Source organism: Cynara cardunculus, unplaced genomic scaffold (genome assembly GCF_001531365.2).
Source record: "Cynara cardunculus var. scolymus isolate 2C unplaced genomic scaffold, CcrdV1 Un_Scaffold_541, whole genome shotgun sequence".
NCBI lineage: Eukaryota > Viridiplantae > Streptophyta > Magnoliopsida > Asterales > Asteraceae > Cynara > Cynara cardunculus.
Genome location: NW_020200585.1, coordinates 86,158 through 108,747, shown reverse-complemented (window position 1 = coordinate 108,747; position 22,590 = coordinate 86,158). Strand labels below are relative to the sequence as shown.

The window sequence follows — 22,590 nt, the reverse complement described above, 5'->3', positions numbered from 1 at the left end:
GGGGGTGTGGAATAAATGGAGGTTATGTAGAGAATTACTTGGAAATTCTATAGGAGAGACTAGCCTCTCTAATAGCAGCTAGCCACTCTTGGTTTTTCTTTCGAGTTTATCAATCATTTAGCACTCATTATCCTTCATCTCCATTCCTTTGTTGTTTTCTGAAATCTGGTCCATAACAATTTGAGTTCAGAGATCTTAGATCTTTAAAAGTACTCTTCAGGATGGAGTTTCTAGGCCGAGGGAGGGCATTTCCGTAAATCCGAGGAAATATGCCCTTGACTTACTGAATGAGACATGTATGCTTGGGTGCAAAGTTGCTAAAACTCCAATAGAATCTAAAGTAAAATTGCAACATGCGCAAGCTAGCGATATGAAGAATAGAGAGCACATCAAACGTTTCATCGGGAAATTGAAATATTTATCCCATACACACACATATATATCCTTCTCCGTTATTGTGGTTAGTCGATTTATGCACGCCCCAAGACAAGAAAAATGTTGTGAAATTACCAAGACCTAAATAGCATAAGCTCAATAGTTGGTTCAAGATAAAACACAAATTACCCAAGAATAATGAACTAAAGTTCTATATCGAGATTCTAAGCAAAAATACGATTCACAATGTAAGACAATTAACCACTCAGTAACGTAAACAATAATCAACTCAAATACAATGCAATATAAAGCGTAAGTAAGAGAGACATCAGATTTTTACGTGGAAATCCGGAAAGAGAAAAACCACGGGAGGACGCCGATCCACTATCACTTTGATGATGATGATGATGATGATACACTTGAGACACTACAGATGGAGAAATCAAAGGTGTTCTTGAAAAGCAAAAGCTTGGAGAGTAAGTTTTCGAGCGAGAGAGACGAGGGTTTCCAAAATTTGATTCAAATAAAAGAAAACATGAGCCAGAGACTAAAACCCCTTACACGCGCACAAGCCATGCGGGCGACTTTCTAAACAACTAAAGCCGCATGAAGGGGACACCCGTCCTACCAGAGACTTCACGCCAAGCCCGTGCTTGTGGTGCCGACAAAGTTGCATGAACTCCTACCCGAGCCATTGCCTTGTGGTTGTTCCATAGAGACTGGGGCAACAAATAAGGAGGCATATAACACAAGGAGGATGTCGCCCAGAACCTCAGCACTTGGCGACTCTGGTCGCATGGTAGGTGGCTCGGAGGCAACAATCTCACATAATTCTAAGATATACGGTGTCTACAAGGGACGCTAGGGAAAAAAGACGTTTAAAAACCAATGACATTTGCAAATTGAAGCCTACATATATGCAGATTAGGTTGGAAGCTCGGTAGATAGAAATTTCACTTATGGATATTGTTCATTCGTGGGCGGCAACTTGATTACACGGATAAGCAAAATAACAAAATGTGGTTGCTAGGAACAACGCAGAGGTAGAACTTAGATCTGTAGCTCATGGTATTCATCAAATCACGAGGATTAGGAGGTTGTTAGAGGAGTTAAAAGAAACTAGCTCATCTTCTATGAAGTTATATTGTGATATAATAAGGCAACAATCTCAATGGCACACAATACAATCTTTTATGACCGCACCAAAACATGTGGAGGTTGATAGACACTTTATCAAAGAGAAAAATAGACAATGCATTGGTTCATATGAAACATGTTCCTAGTAGAGAGGTGGTGGCTGACATTTTTACTACCGGACTACACACAAAACAATTTGGTTTTCTAGTTGGCAAGCTGGGTATGAAAGATTTTTTCAAGGCAGCTTGAGGGGGAGTGTTGGAAAATCAACAAAATAAATATGTGTTGTATATTAGTTGTAGACTTTGGTACAAATGTATGTATTTGAAGAATGTATAGCCTAGGAAATACCTCTCTTTAAAGTGGTGATTTAGGGGGTGTTTGTTTTCAACTTAATTATGGGTGGTTAGCTTAATTGGTTAAGTTATATTAAGGTGTTTGATTTTAACTTAATACTAAGAGATTGACTTAACATATTAAGTTAGCTCATCCTATCTTAATGCATTAAGTTAGAATCTTTTCCAAAATTACCCTTGTCCTATAATATTTAATCGACGTCTCAATAAATAAAATAGTTTACCAACATGCATAAATTGAAAATTGTACTCAAACAACAATACTTTATTGTTTTAAATATATTTAAAGTCGTTAAGTATTGTGTTATGAACTTGTTGAATTTATTTTGTGTTTGTTATTTTAAATAATTCATATGATTTTAATTTGTCATTTAAATATTTATCACACATTTTATTTTCATTCAACACTTATGTAGACATAAGGTTAAAATGGCAATTTTTGTTATTCAGACTATTTATTCAGGACATCGAACAAACTTAATAGATTAATGCTTAGAGACAACTTAATAGATTCAAAACTTAATGGATAAAAAATCAAACAACCCCTTAGTGTCCTAATCTAGTGGATATGTTTGTGCTATAAAATCACAATATCAATAATAGAAAATTTATTCCAACCTACTTTTCAAATTGTATATATAATTTACAATAATCACAGTTTATATATTTCAATCGATTCCTATGCTTTTGCTCAAGTGTCCTCTTATCTTGGTTTAGGAGCTTGAACGCTAGGTCACTCAACCAATAAGTTTTGCATTTAGAACACTAGTTTTCATCAACCCTACGGTTAAAAAGTACTCAATCTTCAAAATAAATGCAACTTTTGACTAGGTACATAGTGTAATGAAAGAGTTCAAGCAGTTGTCAAATATCTAAATGCCCTTCAAGAAAGAGAAACTAGAAGAATCTTGTGAACTAAAATCAATGTCAATATTCGATTAATATCTTGTTTATGATCACTAAAGAGCAAACCTGTCATATTTGAATGGAATTATGACAAAAAAATCATTGCATTTATTTTGGGATAGAGAGCATAACACATTTGACCCCTGAAAAAGTGAAATATCGACTCTTTGTAGATGAAGAAAGTAAAAGTGCATACCTCTAAAAAATTGTCTTGTCTTAGGTAGTGGCATGTTACGGCTTTCCCCAAGAGGCAAGCTTTTGTCCCGACTGCACGCTTGACCATCCAATATCCCTGTCAAACGCTTTGTTAGCACAATATCGTAACATGAACCCCAAACAAATATGATGAAATAAAATACCTGTACAATGCTCGGGATCAGTTTGAATCTTGAATCACGAAATGCGTCGCTCCCATCAATAAATTTCCCCAGCAATGAGTTCTTATTTACAGGCCTGTCTGCGGCATAGTAAAGAACTAGGCTGTAGTTTGGTTTAGCGGGAACCTTGAACAAGGGTAACATGACACTATTATGCCCAAAGAAGCATCAAAAATCAAGATTCAAGCACTCAAAAAATAAGTAAACAAAAAAGCTGATCTTAAGATTCTTAACCAATCAAAATCATCAACTATAGATTTTAAACATAGAAAGTAGGTGTTTTTACGCTGTACTATGAAAAAAAATAATATTTGGCTACTATTGGCCACTCACTAGACACGCCTTTCCCCCACAGTTCTTACTTTCTGGCTAGAATTTGCCATTTTGCCCAAAATTGCCCTTTTCTGAGTCACATTTTCCCCCGAAAATAAAAACCAGTTGGAAAAAATGGTCGAGAACTGCTATAATATGATGGCTAAAACTTATTGTACTCAATATACACGTGGCCAAACAAACACTTTTTTCCATTTTATTACAAAAGCCAATACAGGTACAGGTTGGATGTCTACATCGCCTTAAAAGGATTGAAACATACATTAATACAAGCAACACTTTTGGGCATTAGGCGTCTCGGCTTAGGGCATTAATATTACACACAACTACAGCTAAATTATGAAGCATATTATTGTTATTCAACTGTATGCAAACTATTTAGGCTGACACATTTCATGTAGAAATAACTTAAATCACACAAGAAATAACATCTATTCTGAATATTCACATTATGCTAAATCAGATATGCATCACTAGAGTATACATCCATTAAAGTCAAAGCATACCTGCAGGTTCACGACAAGGATGAATGGAAGTTTCTTCCCAGCTTCCGACTGTAACAAGAAAATGAATTTAGAGTGATCACCAGAATGATAGAAATTAAAATAATAGTAGGCAAAAGAAGCTAACAGACATGGTTTTCGAGCATTGCAATATACTTTTCATGTTGATATATTGGGTATAAAACTTGATATCAATTGTATTGATTGGAAAATAATAATTATCAGATACACTTTAGAGATGTAGATATATAGGTAAAACTAACTACACTTTGGACCCTAGACAATATTAATAATATAAACTAGACTAGTTGACTTAGTCTAACATTCCCCCGCAAGTTCAGCGCGGTTAGCAATCTGCAACTTGGACCGTAGAAACTCAAACTTCTGAGAAGACAAGGGCTTTGTAAAAATATCAGCAATTTGGTCGTCTGTAGAGATGAATTTGACAATTAGTTTCCCTTGAGTAACTTGTTCACGAACAAAGTTATAGTCTACTTCAACATGCTTGGTACGGGCATGAAAGACAGGATTAGTTGTGAGATATGTCGCGCCAAGATTATCACACCAAAGTGTAGGGGCCTTGCTATTYAATCCAAGTTCCTGAAGAAGAGACTTCAGCCAAATCAACTCAGCAACAGTATCTGCAATGGCCTTATACTCGGACTCTGTTGAAGATCGAGAGACAGTTTTCTGCTTGCGAGCAGACCAAAAAATAAGATTCGAGCCTAAGTAGATAGCATATCCCCCCGTGGATCGACGATCGATTGGGCAACCAACCCAGTCAGAGTCTGAGTAAGCTTGAAGATTTTGGTTCCAATGAGAATCAGAAAACGCTTGAAGCTGATAGACCGTATTGTGACGAATCCACAAACCCAAATTGATGGTGCCCTTGAGGTAACGTAAGATCCGTTTTACTCCGGCCCAATGATTTTCAGTCGGAGCATGCATGAACTGGCAAACTTTATTGACTGCAAAGGCAATATCAGGACGAGAAAGGGTAGCATACTGAAGAGCCCCGACGGTCTGCCTATAGCGAGAGGGATCATCGAGTAATGGGCTATCATCCGGTAACAACACTTGAGAGGTGCTCATTGGAGTAGCAATCGGTTTGCAGTCTACAAGGCCAGCACGGTGTAAGATCTCACAAACATATTTCCGTTGTGAGAGAACTAAGTCTGCCCCCTTGTGAACAACTTCGACCCCCAAAAAATAATGTAGCTGCCCCATATCTTTAAGAGCAAAGAGAGTATGGAGCTGGTCAACGACGGTGGCGATAGCAGTGGAGTTGTTACCGGTGATGATGATGTCATCAACATATACCAGAAGGTAGATAAGAGAGCCCGGAGATTTGAGAATAAAAAGTGGGGTCGGCTTTGGACCCATAAAAACCCAACTGTTGAAGAGCAGTAGATAGTTTTATGAACCAGGCACGAGGAGCTTGTTTGAGCACATACAACGACTTGTGTAACAAGCAGATATGATCAGGTTTGGTTTGATCAATGAAGCCAGGAGGTTGACGCATGTAAACAGTTTCCTTGAGATCACCATGCAGAAATGCAGTCTGAATGTCCAACTGTCTGAGAGACCATTTGTTGGTGACAGCAAGAGACAGGACAGTGCGAATAGTGACAGGCTTGATAACGGGGCTGAAAGTCTCCTGATAATCCACGCCATGCTGTTGGTGAAAACCTTTGGCCACAAGGCGGGATTTGTACCTGGTAATCTTTCCATTTTCATCAGTTTTTAACCGGTAAACCCATTTACAATTAACAACATTAGCATTAGGAACAGGGGGCACAAGTGTCCACGTGCCATTCGTATGAAGCGCAACCAACTCATCAGCCATTGCTTGGCACCATTCTAAAAACTTGTTAGCAACGGTAAAACTGGTGGGTTCAAGAGGTAGAGGTGAGGGAGCGGTGGCAGAGTAAGCGGTTGGGTTATATCGGTCAGGTTGTTTGGGATTGGGGCGAAGGTTGGAAGGCCGAGGTCGAGAGACGGGTGGTGGAGTATGGGTAAGTTCGGGCGGGGAGGCATCAGAAGGAGGTGGAATAGGTGGTGATGGTGATGATTGTGGAGACGATTGGGGAGGTTCGTGAGGAGGAGATTGAGGAGGGGGTGGCAGTGGAGGCGATTATGGAGGCTCGGGTGGGAAACCGGGTGGTGGGTTAGGAAATATAGAGATGTAAGGAGTGGATGGTGGTGGTGGGGTTGGTGAAGGCTGGTAGGGAAACACATGTTCGTTGAAGCGAACATGTCGGGCAATATAAATCCGGTCATTAGACGGGTCAAAACAGCGATAGCCGTGGTGAACGGTGCTGTAACCAAGGAAAACGCAGGGAGTGGACCGGAATTCAATTTTGTGATGATTGTATGGACGAAGATAAGGGAAGCATTGACAACCAAAGACTCGTAAGAAAGAATAATCAGGTTTGCGTTTGAAGACTTGTTCAAAAGGAGATTTGTTTGAGGAGACACGAGAGGGAGACGATTGATGAGGTATACAGCTGTTTCAAAGGCAGGGACAAGAAGCGTTGAGGAAGACTGGATTGAGCCAGGAGAGTGAGACCAGTTTCTACAATATGACGATGGCGGCGTTCAACAATGCCATTTTGCTCACTGGTGTGAGGACAAGACCTTTTGTGGATGATGCCAAGGTTGCGACAAAGATTGGTGAGAGACCGAAATTCGCCCCCCCAGTCAGATTGAATACACTTTAATTTGGTGTTAAATTGGCGTTCAGTCATGTTAATAAATTGTGTGAACACATTATACACATCAGATTTTTGATTTAAAGAATAAATCCACATATAACGTGTGAAATGGTCAACACATAAAAGAAAATAACGATGACCATCAAGAGATGGCGCGGGAGAAGGGCCCCAAACATCACAGTAAACAAGATCTAAAATATTATTGCTACGAAAAGTGGAATCAGGTAAAGATGTCTTTGAAGATTTTCCCAATTGACAAGAAGAACATAAAGTATTTGATAATTTGTCCGAAACGGGTAAAGAAAAATAAGAAACAATTGAACGAAAAACTTGAGCATGAGGATGTCCTAAACGCTGATGCCAAATGTTCGAAGGACCTTTAACAGCAGTGAAGGCAACCTTCGGCAAAGACTTGAGTTGAGGAAGATGAATGGAGTACAAACCCTGTTCACTGGGGCCCGTAAGGAGGGTAGTGCGAGTAGACTCGTCCTTGACAACAAAATAAGAAGAGTGAAATTCAAAGAAAACATTGTTATSAAGGCAAAATTTTTGAACAGATAAAAGATTTTGTTTTAGTTGAGGAACATGAAGAATGTCGGTTAGGGTAAAGGTTTTGTTTGGTGAGTATATTTTGGATGAAYCAATGTGAAAAATGGGTACAGAATTACCGTTACCAACAAGTAAAGAATCGTTACCGTAGTAGGCCTCTGAGTTATCCATGCTAGATAGGTCTGGTGTGGCATGATGAGTTGCACCAGTATCTGGTTTCCAAGTAGGACCAGAAGATGAGCCAGCCTCTAAGTGTGATGTAAAATTGGCCTGTGGTGCAGGATGAGACTGGTTCGGTTGATTTGGGCACTGAGACGGTAGATGACCTATGCCACACCTGTTGTAATGGCCATAGACTGTGTTGTGGGTTGAAGCCCAAGAAAACTGTCGGGAGCCATTGATATCCCGAGGGCGATTATTGAAACCACTACGTGAGTTGCCACGAGAAGAACCACGAGATCCGCGACCACCTCGGTTATTGTTGAAAGACCGAGAACCATAATATGCTTGAGCCCGTGGGGTGGGAAAGGGGTTTAATTGATAACCAAGTTGAGAAGCCACAAGTTGAATGCTTTGGAGTTGTTGCTGAAGTTGATCGAGATTCGGTTGTTGAACCGAAGATGCAGCAGCCGTTAGTGGCTGGGATATTGGAGCAGTGTTGGCCAGGAAAGCTTGTGGAGTTAAGTTCTTTGTAAAAACATAGTCATGATCACACAAAAGACCATGCANATTGCCTTTAATGACATTGTATTCCTCTCGAAGCCCTGCGATAGTTAGCATTACTAGGTCTTTGTCCTTCATTGGTTCTCCAATATTTGCTAGAGCAGTGGCATATTCATGAACCCTGCTTACGTAATCAGACGGTTTTTCATCACCCTTCATGGTGATTCTAAGCAATTGAGTTTTGAGAGTAAATTCATGAGAGGCTGTAACAGGGGCATAAGCTCTTTCAAGAGATAACCATACCTCACGTGATGTTTTTCCCTGAATGTGTTGATAAGAATCTTCGGACACAGTAGAGATGATAAGCATCCGAATATGGGCATCGTTTGAGATCCACGGAATGTAGCTTGGATTGTCGGTGGTTGCTGATTCGTTGGTGACTTTCTGATCAGGACACGATACTGTTCCATCAACATAACCAAAGAGATTATGAGATGTGAGAAAGGCTTCAATCATAGAACGCCAATAGCCATAGTTGGTAGGTTTGAGAGAGGAGGAGAATTTGTAGGAATTGGGAATGGTTTTCTCCTGATGTGAAAAGGCGATTATAGCTGCCATGAATTCTGATGTTGATTTGTCTTTAACGTCGGCAGATTGTTGATGAATTGAAGAGCGCCGATTTTAGGGTTAGGGTTAAAGGGCCGGCAGAATTGAAGAGCAGGGCTTAATCGTCAGCGTCAAGGTCGAAAGCTGTAGACTGGCGATGGAAATCAGGGTTGAAGAGCGCCGGCCGGCAGAATTGAAGAGCGCCGGCAGATTGAAGGGCGCCGTTTTAGGGTTAGGGAAAAAGAATCGATTTTAGGGTTAGGGTTAGGATTAGGCTCTGATACCATATAAAACTTGATATCAATTGTATTGATTGGAAAATAATAATTATCAGATACACTTTAGAGATGTAGATTTATAGGTAAAACTAATTACACTTTGGACCCTAGACAATATTAATAATATAAACTAGAGTAGTTGACTTAGTCTAACATTGGGTTGTCTTATAATGGCTCAAAGAACGCTTATAGAATTGGAACTAATGGCTGCTAGCACCTTTGTTCATTGAATCTCTATAAGATAATAACAGATTTAGGAATTCTGATGTGTTTCTTATTCATTCTTGCTAAAGAAGCATACGATATAAATACACAAGGCAAAGGGAAAGGAAAGAAAACTATTCTATGAATCCCTGATTTTATGGGATTGCCTACAATCACTAATATTATGAGATTATGATCGGCTCCAATTACTCCTACATTAAATACATAATCATTTACATTTTTACATTTTCCGACACTCCCCCTCAAGCTGGTGAGTGGGAGTTTCCCATTCCTAGCTTGGATAAAATTCTCTCAAACATTGGTCTACTTAGTCCTTTAGTGAAAACGTCTGCTAGTTGTTCATGAGTACGCACGAATGGAGTACAAATTAAGCCACTGTCTAGCTTCTCCTTGACAAAATGTCTGTCATCTTCAACATGCTTTGTTCGATCATGTTGAACTGGATTGTGAGCTATGTTGATTGCTGACTTATTGTCACAATAGAGCTTCATTGGTCCCTCCCAATTGATCCTTAGATCTTTTAGGATGACTTTTAGCCACAATAGTTCGCATATACCATGTGCCATCGCCCCAAATTCGGCTTCAGCACTAGATCGTGCTACCATGCTTTGCTTCTTGCTTCTTGCGTCTCCATGTCACAAGATTTCCTCCGAGAAAAGTGCAATACCCTACTATCGATTATCTGTCCACTGATGACGTAACATAGCTTTGCGTTGCTGTATGCTTCAAGAGTTGCACGGTTATTTCTTTCAAACAAGATTCCCTTCCCCGATGCTCCTTTGAGATACTGTAAAATCCGGTGTGCGGCTCGTAAACGGGTTTCCTTTGGGTTATGCATGAACTGACTGACCATGCTTACAGCATAAGCTGTGTCAGGTCTGGTATGAGACAAATATATAAGTTTCCCCACAAGCCGTTGATACATTCCTTTATTCACAATTGCATCTTCTTCTACATTTCCCAGTCTATAGGAGTACTAGCAGGTTTGCATGCACCTTGACCTGTTTCCATGAGCAAATCTGTAACATACTTCTGTTGGGATATAAAAATTCCCTTTATTGAATGAGCAACTTCATACTTCAGTCTTCCTAATGTCTTGATCTCAAATTCTTTGGCTAGACATAGGCTCAGGGCTTGTTGCTCTTCTTTATCATCTCCTGTTACAATGATATCATCCACATAAACCAGTAGCACTATTATTTTTCTTGTTTTTAAGTGCTTGATGAATAGAGTGTTATCCCCTTGACTTTGTTTATATCCCAAAGTTAACATAGTCGTGGTAAATCTCCCAAATGATTCTCGAGGAGATTGTTTTAAGCCGTATATAACTTACACACCATATTGGGTTTTGTTCCTTTTCCATAACCAAGAACATCCATATAGATCTCCTCCTCAAGTTCTCCATGCAAGAACGTGTTTTTTTACATCAAATTGATGCAAACCCCAATAAAAGTTAGCAGCTAGGGATAGAATTACCCTAACTATATTCATTTTTGCAACAGGTGCGAATGTCTCAAAGTAATCCGCGTTATATTTCAAGTATAAACCCATTTGCATCCTACTGGCCTTTTTCCTTCCGGCAATTTAACCAACTCCCAAGTTTTATTCTTTTCAAGTGCTTCTATTTCCACATTCATGGCTTGCAAGGGTATAGAGTTAAGGTTGACAAGAAATGCTTTGTAGGTGGGAGAGAATTTCTGGAAAGAGGTGTAGCATGATAAGGGATACAATGGTCTTTTTGTGCATTCTCTTGTTCCCTTTCCAATAGCAATAGGCAGAGATTGGTCACTTGTTTGAGATTCAGTTACACTTTGCAAGGGTATAGAGTCAGAAATTGTTACCTCGTTTGAAGGACCAGTATCAGATTCTCGGACTTGCTGAGGTCCAAGAATGTTCTTCTTTTTTCTTGCGAATATCAGGTTCTTCCTAAACCGAGTGGATTCGGATTCTGGAATATGTTCACGATCTGGTGGAATTGTTTCAGTGTTATGAGTAACAGGAGTACTTGGGGAGTGTTCAAGATCAGGGATAATAGTGGAGTGAGATTGGGATGGAATAGGCTCACTAGCCGGTAAAACTATTTCGGGATAATGGATAACAGGAGTATTTGGGGAGTGCTCAAGGATAGAAGTGGAAGCTAATATAGATGAGTCAAGAAAAAGATCTTTAGGCTACCCTTATCTTCCTTCCGATCCTCCCCTGAAGATAAGGTTGGGTAAAGTAGGGATTGTTTTCGCTAAGGTTACATCCCTTGACACAAAAAACTTTCTAGATGGGGGGTGGTAACATTTGTACCGTTTCTAGGTTGAGGAATATCCCAAAAAAATACACTTTAGATCCCGAGGATCAAGTTTGTTTTTGTCTTGGCTATGGACGTGAACAAATGAAATACATCCAAAAATACGGGGTACAAGATTGTTGGAAGTGGACACATTCGGGTAAAAGGAAGAAACATCCATAGGACTTCTAAATCCTAGAACTCTAGTAGGGAGTCTATTTATAAGATAAGTTGCTGTAAGCACTGCTTCTCCCCAAAAATGTTTTGGAACGTTATTTTGAAATAATAATGCTCTGGTTTGATCTAATAAATGCCCATTTTTCCTCTCTGCCACTCCGTTTTGTTGAGGTGTTTTAACACATGAAGATTCTTGAATTATTCCCTCCTCTTGAAAATAGGAGGTGAGAATTTGATTGAAAAAGTCTCGAGCATTATCAGATCTTATTTTTTGAACTTTTACTCCAAATTGACTTTTTACCATCGAAATGAAATTAGGGAGAATAGTGCTAACATCGGACTTATGTTTTAATAAGAACACCCAAGTAACCTGTGTACAATCATCAATGAAGGTCACAAACCATCTTGCACCCCACACATTGGAAATATTAGATGGGCCCCAAATATCATTGTGAATAAGATAAAAAGGAGAGTTGCTTCTTTTATCACCGATAGGAAAAGGGATACGCTTGTGTTTAGCAAGTTCACATACCTCACAATGAAGGCTTTCAACATAAATTGTTTTATACAAATAAGGATAAATAACTTTAATAATCCTAAATGATGGATGACCTAAACGACAATGATGAAGTATGATTTTTTCTTTATTGGAAAGAACAGATTCTGATACGAGAGAGTGAGATAATCTGGTACTTTTTGGCATCTCAAGACAATATAGATCATCCTTCTCCTTAGCAAGTCCAATCGTCTTCCCCGAAACCTTTTCCTAAAGCAAACAATATTCGTCACAAAATACCATTTGACAAGGTATATCTCGTGCGAGTTTCTTTATGGAAATAAGATTAATGGACAATTTTGGGACGTGAAGAACATTTTTTTAAAAGAATAGATGAGTTGAGTTGGATATCTCCTATACCGGCTACGGTGGTTTGACTTCCATCAGCAGTGGCAATTTTCTTGTTACTTGGACAAGGTGAGTATGTAGAGAACTGTTTGGAAGAGTGGGTCATATGGTCAGTTGCTCCTGAATCAATGATCCAGGAGTATTTTAAGGTTGAACCTGAGACAAAATCCAAATGAAAAAGGATGCTCACCTGAATAGGTTAAAAAACAAGTACCTGGGAATGAGTATCCACCATTGAGATGGTTCTTTCCATTCAATTGGTATGATGCATGGATGTGTTGTAAATCTCCTGGTTGAGAAACATGGATTATGGTAGATTCTGATTTGGGTTCTGTCATTCTTTCGATGCTGGGTTAGGAATTGTTGGCAATGAAGGCCACAAAAAAGGAATCAAAGGAAGGAGACAATGAAGGCCTACAAAATTTTCAAAGATGGTTTATGAAAGCTAAAAAGGCTTCCCAATCTTCGATAGCTCAGATACCATAACAGATTTAGGAATTCTGTTGTGTTTCTTATTCATTCTTGACAGAGAAGCATACAATATAAATACACAAGACAAAGGGAAAGAAAAGGAAACTATTCTATGAATCCCTGATTTTATGGGATTGCCTACAATCACTAATATTATGGGATTATAATCAGCTCCCATTATTCCTACATTAAATACATAATCATTTACATTTTCCCATAGATAACGTAATGGATTTCTATTTAGCCAGACGCCTGTAATTAAGCAAAATAAACTTTAAACTCTTCAGTTGGCGACAATTATTTACTGCATTTAAAGATATTTGGGGCCAATATAAGTATTTTAAAAAAGTTGATGAAAAACTTATGACTCAATTTCATCACAATCTGCAACTCATGAAACTTGTATGGTGATCCTCAATTTAATCCATGATCGAGTAACATCTGAGAAAAGTTTTGAGTACCTGAACAAGGCATTTGGGATGCAAAGCAACTTTACTCTTTGAAGTTTCAAGTTTAAACCAGTCAACTGCCATAAGCTTCAGAAGGGGATCCCCTCCGGGTACCTGAAGTTATAAAAATCATAAGTGTAAAAAACAAAGTGACATATGGGCTAACATGAAAATGAAATCTTGTTAGCACAATAAAAATGCGAGCATCATAAAGATTTGTGACAAACATTACAACAACTGTGTCATGGAAGTGATTAGCTTAAAAGACATTGTGCAATTTTTTGCCTATTTGACAAACATTTTCTCATTGTGTTGACATCTTGGTCCAATGAACAGCAGGAAACAAATCATGCTAAATTGACTATGATTAAATGCCATAGAGGATCTGTGCCCAGTATTTCTCTTGGCAATCAAACCCAAGATGAACTGCATGTATGCTCTCACATTATTTTCTAACAAAAACACACCATGGAAATAAACCTAGTGCTCTATTTTATAATTTCATTACCTTCTTTTCATTGAAATCGGAAGAACCAAAGTTGTCAAATCACATAAGTTTTGTTTGTTACTACCCTACTACCATAAAAATTGGCATCTCCTGAAAAAGAAAACCCAACAACTCACCTTAGTACTATCTTTCAAGTATGTCTTTCCTCGAATTTTAAATCCATTACCACTTGGAGACGTCCAACAATTGGTATCAGCATCACCCTTCCCTTGGTGCATCGAACCAGAAAAATCGCTAGGAGCAAGAGTAACTGGATCTACAGTTGGATCTAACTCATTGTTTGCATCCATAGCTGATCAGACAAAAAGAAATCTACCCAATTAAGCAATTAAGCGAACTGTACTCGGTCAAAAACATAAAAGAGAATGCTAGAGGCTACCTTTCTTCGCCTTTAGAGCCAAGCGAGCAATAGCCCATGAAACATTCTTCAGCTTCACTCTCTGGCCCTAATGAAGTCAAAGTAGGATTTGCAATCCATATTCATTTCAATTTTGTATCAACCATACATCAGAACAAACATAAACTTCTATTATTTGGCATGTAAGTATGCACACTAAGCTGTGCTGGAGGAAATTCCGAAAGGATGACCAGACTCCTACATGAGAACATTATAGTAGTCGTTCATGGATCTAAGATTTATAGGAAAAAGATTTTTTGTTTGTCCCCTCTACATAGAGTACATTTTGCCCACCCAACCTGTTTTCAAGTTAAAATTTAAATGCTGTGACTGACTAACCCTTGTTGAGAAATGGCCACAACATTAAAACCTTAATTGAATTAACAAGTTTGGTAAAAAGGCCACAACATTCAAACTTTTTCCTAAAAACGGATTAAGGGGATAAAATATGATTATGAATTGGTGTACAGTGGCCATATGAATGAAGGTTGTGGTACAATGCCAAACAATATTACGGGTTATAAGAGGGACCAAACAAATATTTTTTCCAAAGTTCATATTGACAGGGGTAACCCTCTAGTTATAACGAAGGAAACAAGCATATTCAACCATGAAAAATTCAAAATTAATTGTCCATAACTTTTCAAAATTACAAATCCCAAAAAATTGTATTTGATCCTTCATAACCTCACAATATATTTTCATTGTCTTTCACAATTTTGAACAGTGCAAATCCCACAATGATCAATAATTCTGGAGCAAACCCTAAAATCTTTTCAACAACACAAACCAAATCCATGAAATAATCACCTAAGGTATTCAAAATTCAAAAGAAGACCTAGTAATAATAAATATCACAAACTTGAATAAAAGTAAAAGATTATTCTTTTTTAAGTATATAATATTTATATACGGCAAAACTCACACACAGACACACTCAAACCTTTGGTTAGGCTTGAACCCTTGACGCTGAGAAATAATTCTTATTTGTGATGGAGTAAGAAATTAGGTGATGAAAAATTAAAAGAATTCCTCTTACAGTTGATAAATAGACAAAAGCCCACCGTAAACCTACTGATGGGAAGAAGTATATTGATTAGAATCAAACTGTTACAGATATAATATGTGGTACCAGTTGCTAACCATCTGTCTTTGTATTGTCAAATTGCTAAAATAGAAGAAAGCAACGAACCTTGCTGTCAAGTTGAGCATTATCGTCATCTTCCTCTTCCTCATCATCTGAAGATGATGATGAATCAGCAGCAATTGCATCATAGAACTCCTCAGCAACTTCGGCATCCTCAAACTCACTAATGGATCCAGAAGCATCAGAGACTTTAGTATCCACAAGTGTGGTGGAAGATTCAAAAGTAAGTGCAGGGTTTGCCCCGATGTATGCCTTTAAACCTGAATCAGTAATGAAGAATAAAACATGACTTCCTTTGGTCTTTTAATTGTTTTGACACATTTAGATTCTATGTGAGGAGTCAAAATAAATTATCATCACTGGGAAAATAGAAAATATATTCTACTTGTCCTAAGACATCATAAATTTCAGCCGTTCAGAATGCACATGAATGGCTTATTGGTGGTAAGAATCATGAAATCGATAATCACTAACCTGACACTTGGTTCAACAAGGCATAAGGAATCGACTTTTCAAACTTTGAGCATTGATCACGTTTCCACTTAAACCATCCTCCCGAATTTATCTCTAACATATGTGTCACAAGACATCTATCACCATTTGTGCCAGCCGATGCTCTTAGATTTCTGATCTCCCAAGAAGAAGCTATCATTTAAAACAATTATAAGTTGTTAAAGAGTAACCCATCTCACAAAGAATACTGTTTACTAACTGGTGTAGCTCAACAAAATTAGAAAGAACACCCCCAATATTTAAGTAAATAAAGACACAATACATATTCAAGACCATGCTTGATACTATCAAGAAACCCTGAAATAGATTTTTGCAATTTCCAATATCATAATATTTGCTTAGGGCCAACATTTAACAGATCAAATCATGGATAATGGGTTGGTTCGTTAACATAACACATGTATTTCAGCGCATAAGAAAGCAGAAAGAACTCAGTTTCGGGAGAAACAGGAAAAAGAAGCTTCTTACGATTAATTTTTATTCGCCGATATCCTGATTTTGGAGGTCGCTTCTTATGTATCGCTGGAAATTGCAAAATTGCTGCATCACAGGTTTAAACTAGGTAAGTTTAGCTCATGAAATGACTTGCTTCTCCATTATACAACACAAGAATAAAAATGGATGCATGGTCTCGAAGTGTAGATTTTTGGTAGAAACAAGTCATACTCCCAATTGTACAACTAGAATGTGCAAGCTTGATAATACCTAAATTTCCATTCCCATATACTTGGGATAGAACTTGAGATTCCTAATATGTTTTTTAGTAAAAAATATTTATATACGGCAAATGAAACTCACATGCCCTCAACAATGGTGAGGTTTAAACCCTTGACCTCTAGGAAGGTTGGGTTACTGGATACTGCTAAGCCAATGGCCCTTTAGATGTCTCTTGCAAAATTGACCAGTTTTTTGCCCACCTCTGCACACAAGTTTAAGTGTGCAGGATCTCATAGCAGAAACAATAAATACTACACAAAATTGTGGAAGGCACCACCCAAGAAAGAGTGTAATGTTTTGGTAAAATAAAGAATGCTCAAGTTTTGGTCTAGGCACTCGAGCAATAAAGACGTGACCCTTTTGTATGTCATGCATAACCTCACAAAAACAACCCAACCCCTGCCAACATGGTATATAAGCTTTTCATACTTGCCACAGAAAGAAAAGAACCATAAGTAAATTCACTTACTGTATGCTCCATCTTGTCCACGAAACCATTGCCTAGAGAAAATGAAATCGCGCTTAGACTGCCACCTATAAGTATAGCACATCAGTTTTTGACTGATGGGAGATGACAAAAGAGATGAGTTAAAGGATAAAATATATAAATAATATAAACAATATAGAAGATGCAAGCAACAAAAACAGTAGAAGTGTCATCCATATTCTACAATTCAGTCCTTATAATCTCATGCAAAATTTATGTTTCCAATCAACACATATGATAAGAAATTTGGAAGCTCAAGTAGACAGTCATCAACTTAAAAATTGAAGGAAAATAAGTATGGCAACTGGGCTATGAAATAAACTCCATAGATGTTATTTAGTCTTGATCTAGACATAATGGTTGGGCCCTTCATCAGCATAATATATTATCAACTGAACTGGTGATTTTAGCAGATACATGAAATAAACAACTAATAGTGCTCAAGAACTTAAAACACTATTTTCTGTTTAAAACTAATCTGGTTGTTTACTGCATAACAAAGCAAGCTTGGATAAACAACTTCCATGCATTCAACGACAATGTAAGTTGGCTCTGTTTTAATGAGCAAAAATATCAATGCGATTTACTAAGGATAAAATTAGAATGCTCAGTTGGAGAGTAGCGCACCTAGTTAAGCATCTGGGATCATAAGAACCATAAACAACATCAGAATGTCCACTTAAACAATCTACAAGCTCTAAGTCACCAGTCAATGTATCCCACCTGTAAATTAAGATGTTAGCAAACAAAAAAGGAGTGCTATAACCATAAAATTCAGATAAATTGATCAGCATACTCATATCTCCTATGTCGATCAAGGTTCAGAACCACCTCAAAGACAGTATCTGGACTTGCATCAACAACACCGACGGCCTTGACGAGTACAGTTTTGCTGCGCTGTTAACGTTTTATAGAGAAGAGTCAATACATAATACTATTAGCTAATTTCAGTTTTGCAGCAGAAGTACATTTACTTAAACTAAAACGAAGAAGATTGATATATTTTTCTTTAATAGTTTACAAAGTTAATCCTTTACATTCAAGAATTACCATTGACTCCAAACTATAATCAGAGAACGAACCATACCACTCTCAAGGGCATGTACAAAGTGAAAAGAGACACTAAGAGAAGTCCAAAATGAAAAATAACATGATGTTCTCAGATCAGAGTTTTTATCACTTTTTCCTGGGCAAGAAAGCAACAGCTGCTAGATGCCAACTTACAGACCAATCACTGTGCCCTTTTGACAGCTTTGGAACCACTAATTGTATACTTATTAAGTTTCTTTGGCAACTCAAAGGTCAACGTTACATATTTTGGGCCATTCAACAATGTAAGGTGCTTAACACTGTACCCAATTCCAGGATTATTTTAGGATTAATAGACAGGGGTCTATTCAAGGCCAAGGTCCAACTACAAAGAGTCTTTCACTATGTGAACAGACCAACAACATGATTACGAGAAATGTATAAGGGCTTCTCATTGCCAATAATAAATTAAAAATATATATATAAACAAAATGCATGCATGCATGCATACATACATACCACATACACTCGTATATATTGTGTGTATATATGCATGTAATTAAGGTTAAATACATGTGCAATAAAAATATACAAGTACCTTATAGTCAGACACATCCTCAAAGATTCTGACACCTGAATCGAACATATGGTCAAACACAAAAACATCAGCATCCATATATTAATCTCCACATAAAAAGGTATAAGTATCGTAAACAGAACTCAAAAAATCCAATTTGATTCTATATCCTGAATCCGATAAATGAAACCAAGTAACATGAGACAAAATAGCATGAATTCAGGACACCAACTAATTTTTTCCATGTGATAAACTGATAAGTAAAATGTGTCTCGATAAATGATAGAGAACTTGTGATTAGCCATTATGAAGAATTAGCACCAAAAAAATCTACCAGAGATGACCTCATACTATTTGCTACAGAGGAGTACAAGGATACCTGAGATGACGCATCACCTTTTTAGATTCTTCAATTTGTAGATTGTGACTCATGAAGATAGCCTTACCACTGAAGGATAAGGTATCATTTGGCAACAGTTTCATTTTTAGTTTTTTCATTACATTTTGAAAAAGTGTAAACCAGATAGAATAAGATGTTTGGCAACCGTTTACATGTTCAGAAAACCAAATCAATTCAAATACATGCTGGTTGTATATCTTACACTTGTCTTTGATGTTTTTATTGCTTACAGATCTGGTTTACGAACATAAACAAGATCTGATTATATGATTAACAAATGAGGTTGAATTTCGAACCCAACAAAGCAAAACTGATACACACACGCACATATATGTGTGTGTGAGCATATAATAAGTTCCATCTTATTTTGTTGAAAACATATAGTATTACGAAATGCGTTTTCATTTAATTACCGATCACAAATCACAATACCTTCACGTTACAAAATAATGTAAATGCAAAACGGCAAACACAAGTTTGCCAAACAAGGCCTAAGCTGTTAAGTGATGATAAGCACAAAAAAACACAATGGTAAAGAGAAGATAGTACCATTGACTGTGCGGACACATCTCCACTCATGTGCTTCAATGGCATCTGCAGCATCTCCTTCCATGAAGTCACTAGACCTATGATGCCGGCCCAAGTTTGATGATCTTCGGACAAGTGTCTCTGGACCTACAGATAACAAAGTGATGAACAGTGGCAGACGGTTAGTCTACTTCATGTTCATGAGCATATCTGGTATCTGTTAACATTATATGCATCTACAAAGGCTATGAAGCATCAAAAACCATACACCACTACATCTATAAATAAACAGCAACATGTGTATGGGGACATATCATATTGCGTTTTCCCAATGTTAGACATATACTGAAAACAAAACAAAACAAAGTACACCACTCATGCAACAATGAGAAAGAGTAAAATTTTCAGGAAGTACCTAAACAATCGAAAACCAAACTCTCAAGCGACAAAACGGCAGCCACCAGTCAGTGCAAAGAATATGCTTAAGATTTAATTGTTTTGAAGATCATGCTTTAAGATTAAACTTTTTTAACCTGATGCTTTAAGATTACTTGATTACATTATACAAGTGGTTGGTAGTGATTTGCTTAATGTTAAACTTTTCTCATATTTAACATCTGGAACCATAGCTAAGTGATTCTTCATTAAAAAAAGTAAACTACTACAGCCTCAACTTGTGAAGTGAAGCTCAATCTCTATTTGGTAATTCATAGTTAAGATGTAGATAATCCCTAGAGCGAAATTAAAGACGATTGCATGAATGCGTCAATCAAGGACGTCTACAAGGTCATAGTGGATTGGTGGATGCATGCACACATTTTTTGTATTATGACACTATCATCTTCCAAGACTATCGGCTATGCCAATAACACCCGTTAGAAATCATTTAACAGAAAACTGAATCCTAGAAATATGGTTTTGTTCAAATAAACTTGTAAAAAAAATATCACAGCTCAAGAAACCTACAACAACAATCATGGATGTTGACGACTCTTAGTTATCGATCCAATAATGCTTCATACAACATACCTGAACAAGTGAAGAGTAAGCATGGATTTTTTATGAGGCAAAGCATGACAATATTTTATCTGAAAGCTGATCATGTAAGTATATAGAAATAGTATCCATACCACCTTACCATGTCCTATTCTTATCAGCTTCTTTAGATCATGTGCATATCGCCTTACTCTAGGGCGACGCCCTTCAAGATCAATCCTTCCAAAAAGAAATATGCAACATTGTTTCAATGCCAAGAATTTTCAAATATACTACAAAATTTCCTAGACAATGAGTTGTTCTTGATAAATAACTTAAGTGACTGATATTCAATGTTTTTAGAATAAAAACTATATGCCATTAGAAAACATAATATCTTTGCAATATTTAGATATAGAGGCACAAGAAATCTGTACAATATATTTCATGAGATTTTTTTCCCTGATCACTGATGAGTTGCACCCTACCTTACTAGAACAATATTATCAACATCTAAAATATGAATAGAGTGGCAACATACTCATTTTCCATGCTCAATCTGTGTCTGGTAGAACTTTGAGAAAGCTCAAACTCGGCCTGAAAATAATAGTTTAGGGAAAGATGCATGTAAGAACATGGAAAGAAAAACATGTGCACAACTACGTACACTTGTGAAAATAATCTCATTGAGTAATAAAGCTTGTCATTATTTCTACCTGTTGTTTTGCTTGATCAAATGCTTCCATCCATTTTCGGGTTTCTCCAGCTGAAGCACAAGCAATCTTGCAGCAACAAAATAATGAAAACAAGGACCCAGCACTCGTCAGCAAAGAGAACAAATTAAACATGATATTGGACATCAAACAATTGACAAAATCATAGGGTAACTAAACAGAATATTTGGGCACTTATGTTCATGTGTGAGATGATATAAATACAGTATGCGACCCAGTTTAACAGGAACAAAATACAGTATGTGACCGCAGTCCAAGGATAAGTAATTCCTACTATCGTGAATTTGGGTGTAGCGATCTCAAGAAGTCTCTAGGCTCCATGGTGGCACAATGGACTTGAGAAGTGATATAAGCTGGTCCATGCTCGATGTGAAAGTGGGATGAGCCCCATATTCAAACCTATAGAAGTTGAAAGAATTGTACCAACAAAGCTATTTGATAGGAATGAACCGTCCATTGGATTGTTTATTGAGTGATGACTAGGGACATTTGGATCACGTTTGGAAAATGTCAAACTAATAGATATGCATTATGATAGTCTCTATAATTAAACGAGGTAAAAATATGTTTCAGAATGTGTTATATCATGCAATGCTTGATAGATTCAGCAATGAAAAGAAGATTACAACCTTTTAAAACAACCATTCATGAACAGAATTGGCATGAACACATTTTACACATTCTGAAGATGAAGAAAAGGAAAACTTCAAAGGAATCATTGAGCTAAGAGTCGTAGAAGTGTATATAGTAAAGACCAATCAAACATCACTTACTTCTCCTTTCTTCTCCTCGTCCAATCGGTTGTAGAACCTTAAAACATAAAGATCCTAGAAAACATGATTCAAGCAGATGAAAGTCAAATTCCCTTTTTCCATGGAATTAAAAAATGAAGTAAATTTGATATTAGACCCAAGTGTGTGCTATGACATTTCGTACTAATGTCCAAATAATTACAATATTGCAGAAGATATAACAGGTTTTTTGAAAATAAAATACATAATATGAAAGTGATCTTTAGCCACACAAACAGAGATAAATAACACATGGAACTTGCTTTAAGGGTCTTACACCATCATTGAACTTTCGTCGTCCTAGCTCCTCCACCATAAGGGTGTTCCCAACGACACCCCTCCTTATTGGTTTCTGCATCAAGCATGCTAAGATAACTATAATCAAACTACAATAAATCATCACATTGAATTAATGAAAATAATAGCCTTGCTAGGTCTGTTATTTGAGCACAAGTTCAAATGGTTAAAGAAGTAATTAGTACCAAG

The 22,590-nt window shown here is 37.3% G+C and overlaps 1 protein-coding gene across 2 annotated transcripts in view; it reads right to left on the bottom strand.

The window, feature by feature from the left end:
* Nucleotides 1-22,590, bottom strand: part of LOC112501762 (protein ENHANCED DISEASE RESISTANCE 2-like) — a 37,931-nt gene that overhangs the window by 13,240 nt on the left and 2,101 nt on the right. The window contains exons 2-20 of one of the 2 annotated variants that reach the window (XM_025105475.1): nucleotides 22,382-22,456; nucleotides 22,087-22,140; nucleotides 21,296-21,361; nucleotides 21,121-21,176; nucleotides 20,743-20,819; nucleotides 19,626-19,751; nucleotides 18,698-18,732; nucleotides 17,867-17,967; nucleotides 17,698-17,793; nucleotides 17,053-17,144; nucleotides 16,335-16,406; nucleotides 15,828-15,998; nucleotides 15,399-15,613; nucleotides 14,189-14,255; nucleotides 13,926-14,101; nucleotides 13,314-13,415; nucleotides 3,991-4,038; nucleotides 3,134-3,277; nucleotides 2,971-3,066 (exon numbers count right to left, since the gene is read on the bottom strand). In XM_025105475.1, coding sequence (XP_024961243.1) covers nucleotides 2,971-3,066; nucleotides 3,134-3,277; nucleotides 3,991-4,038; nucleotides 13,314-13,415; nucleotides 13,926-14,101; nucleotides 14,189-14,255; nucleotides 15,399-15,613; nucleotides 15,828-15,998; nucleotides 16,335-16,406; nucleotides 17,053-17,144; nucleotides 17,698-17,793; nucleotides 17,867-17,967; nucleotides 18,698-18,732; nucleotides 19,626-19,751; nucleotides 20,743-20,819; nucleotides 21,121-21,176; nucleotides 21,296-21,361; nucleotides 22,087-22,140; nucleotides 22,382-22,456 — 1,869 coding nt within the window. The remainder of the gene's footprint in view (nucleotides 1-2,970; nucleotides 3,067-3,133; nucleotides 3,278-3,990; nucleotides 4,039-13,313; nucleotides 13,416-13,925; nucleotides 14,102-14,188; nucleotides 14,256-15,398; nucleotides 15,614-15,827; nucleotides 15,999-16,334; nucleotides 16,407-17,052; nucleotides 17,145-17,697; nucleotides 17,794-17,866; nucleotides 17,968-18,697; nucleotides 18,733-19,625; nucleotides 19,752-20,742; nucleotides 20,820-21,120; nucleotides 21,177-21,295; nucleotides 21,362-22,086; nucleotides 22,141-22,381; nucleotides 22,457-22,590) is intronic. The other variant, XM_025105476.1, reaches the window with a different exon arrangement.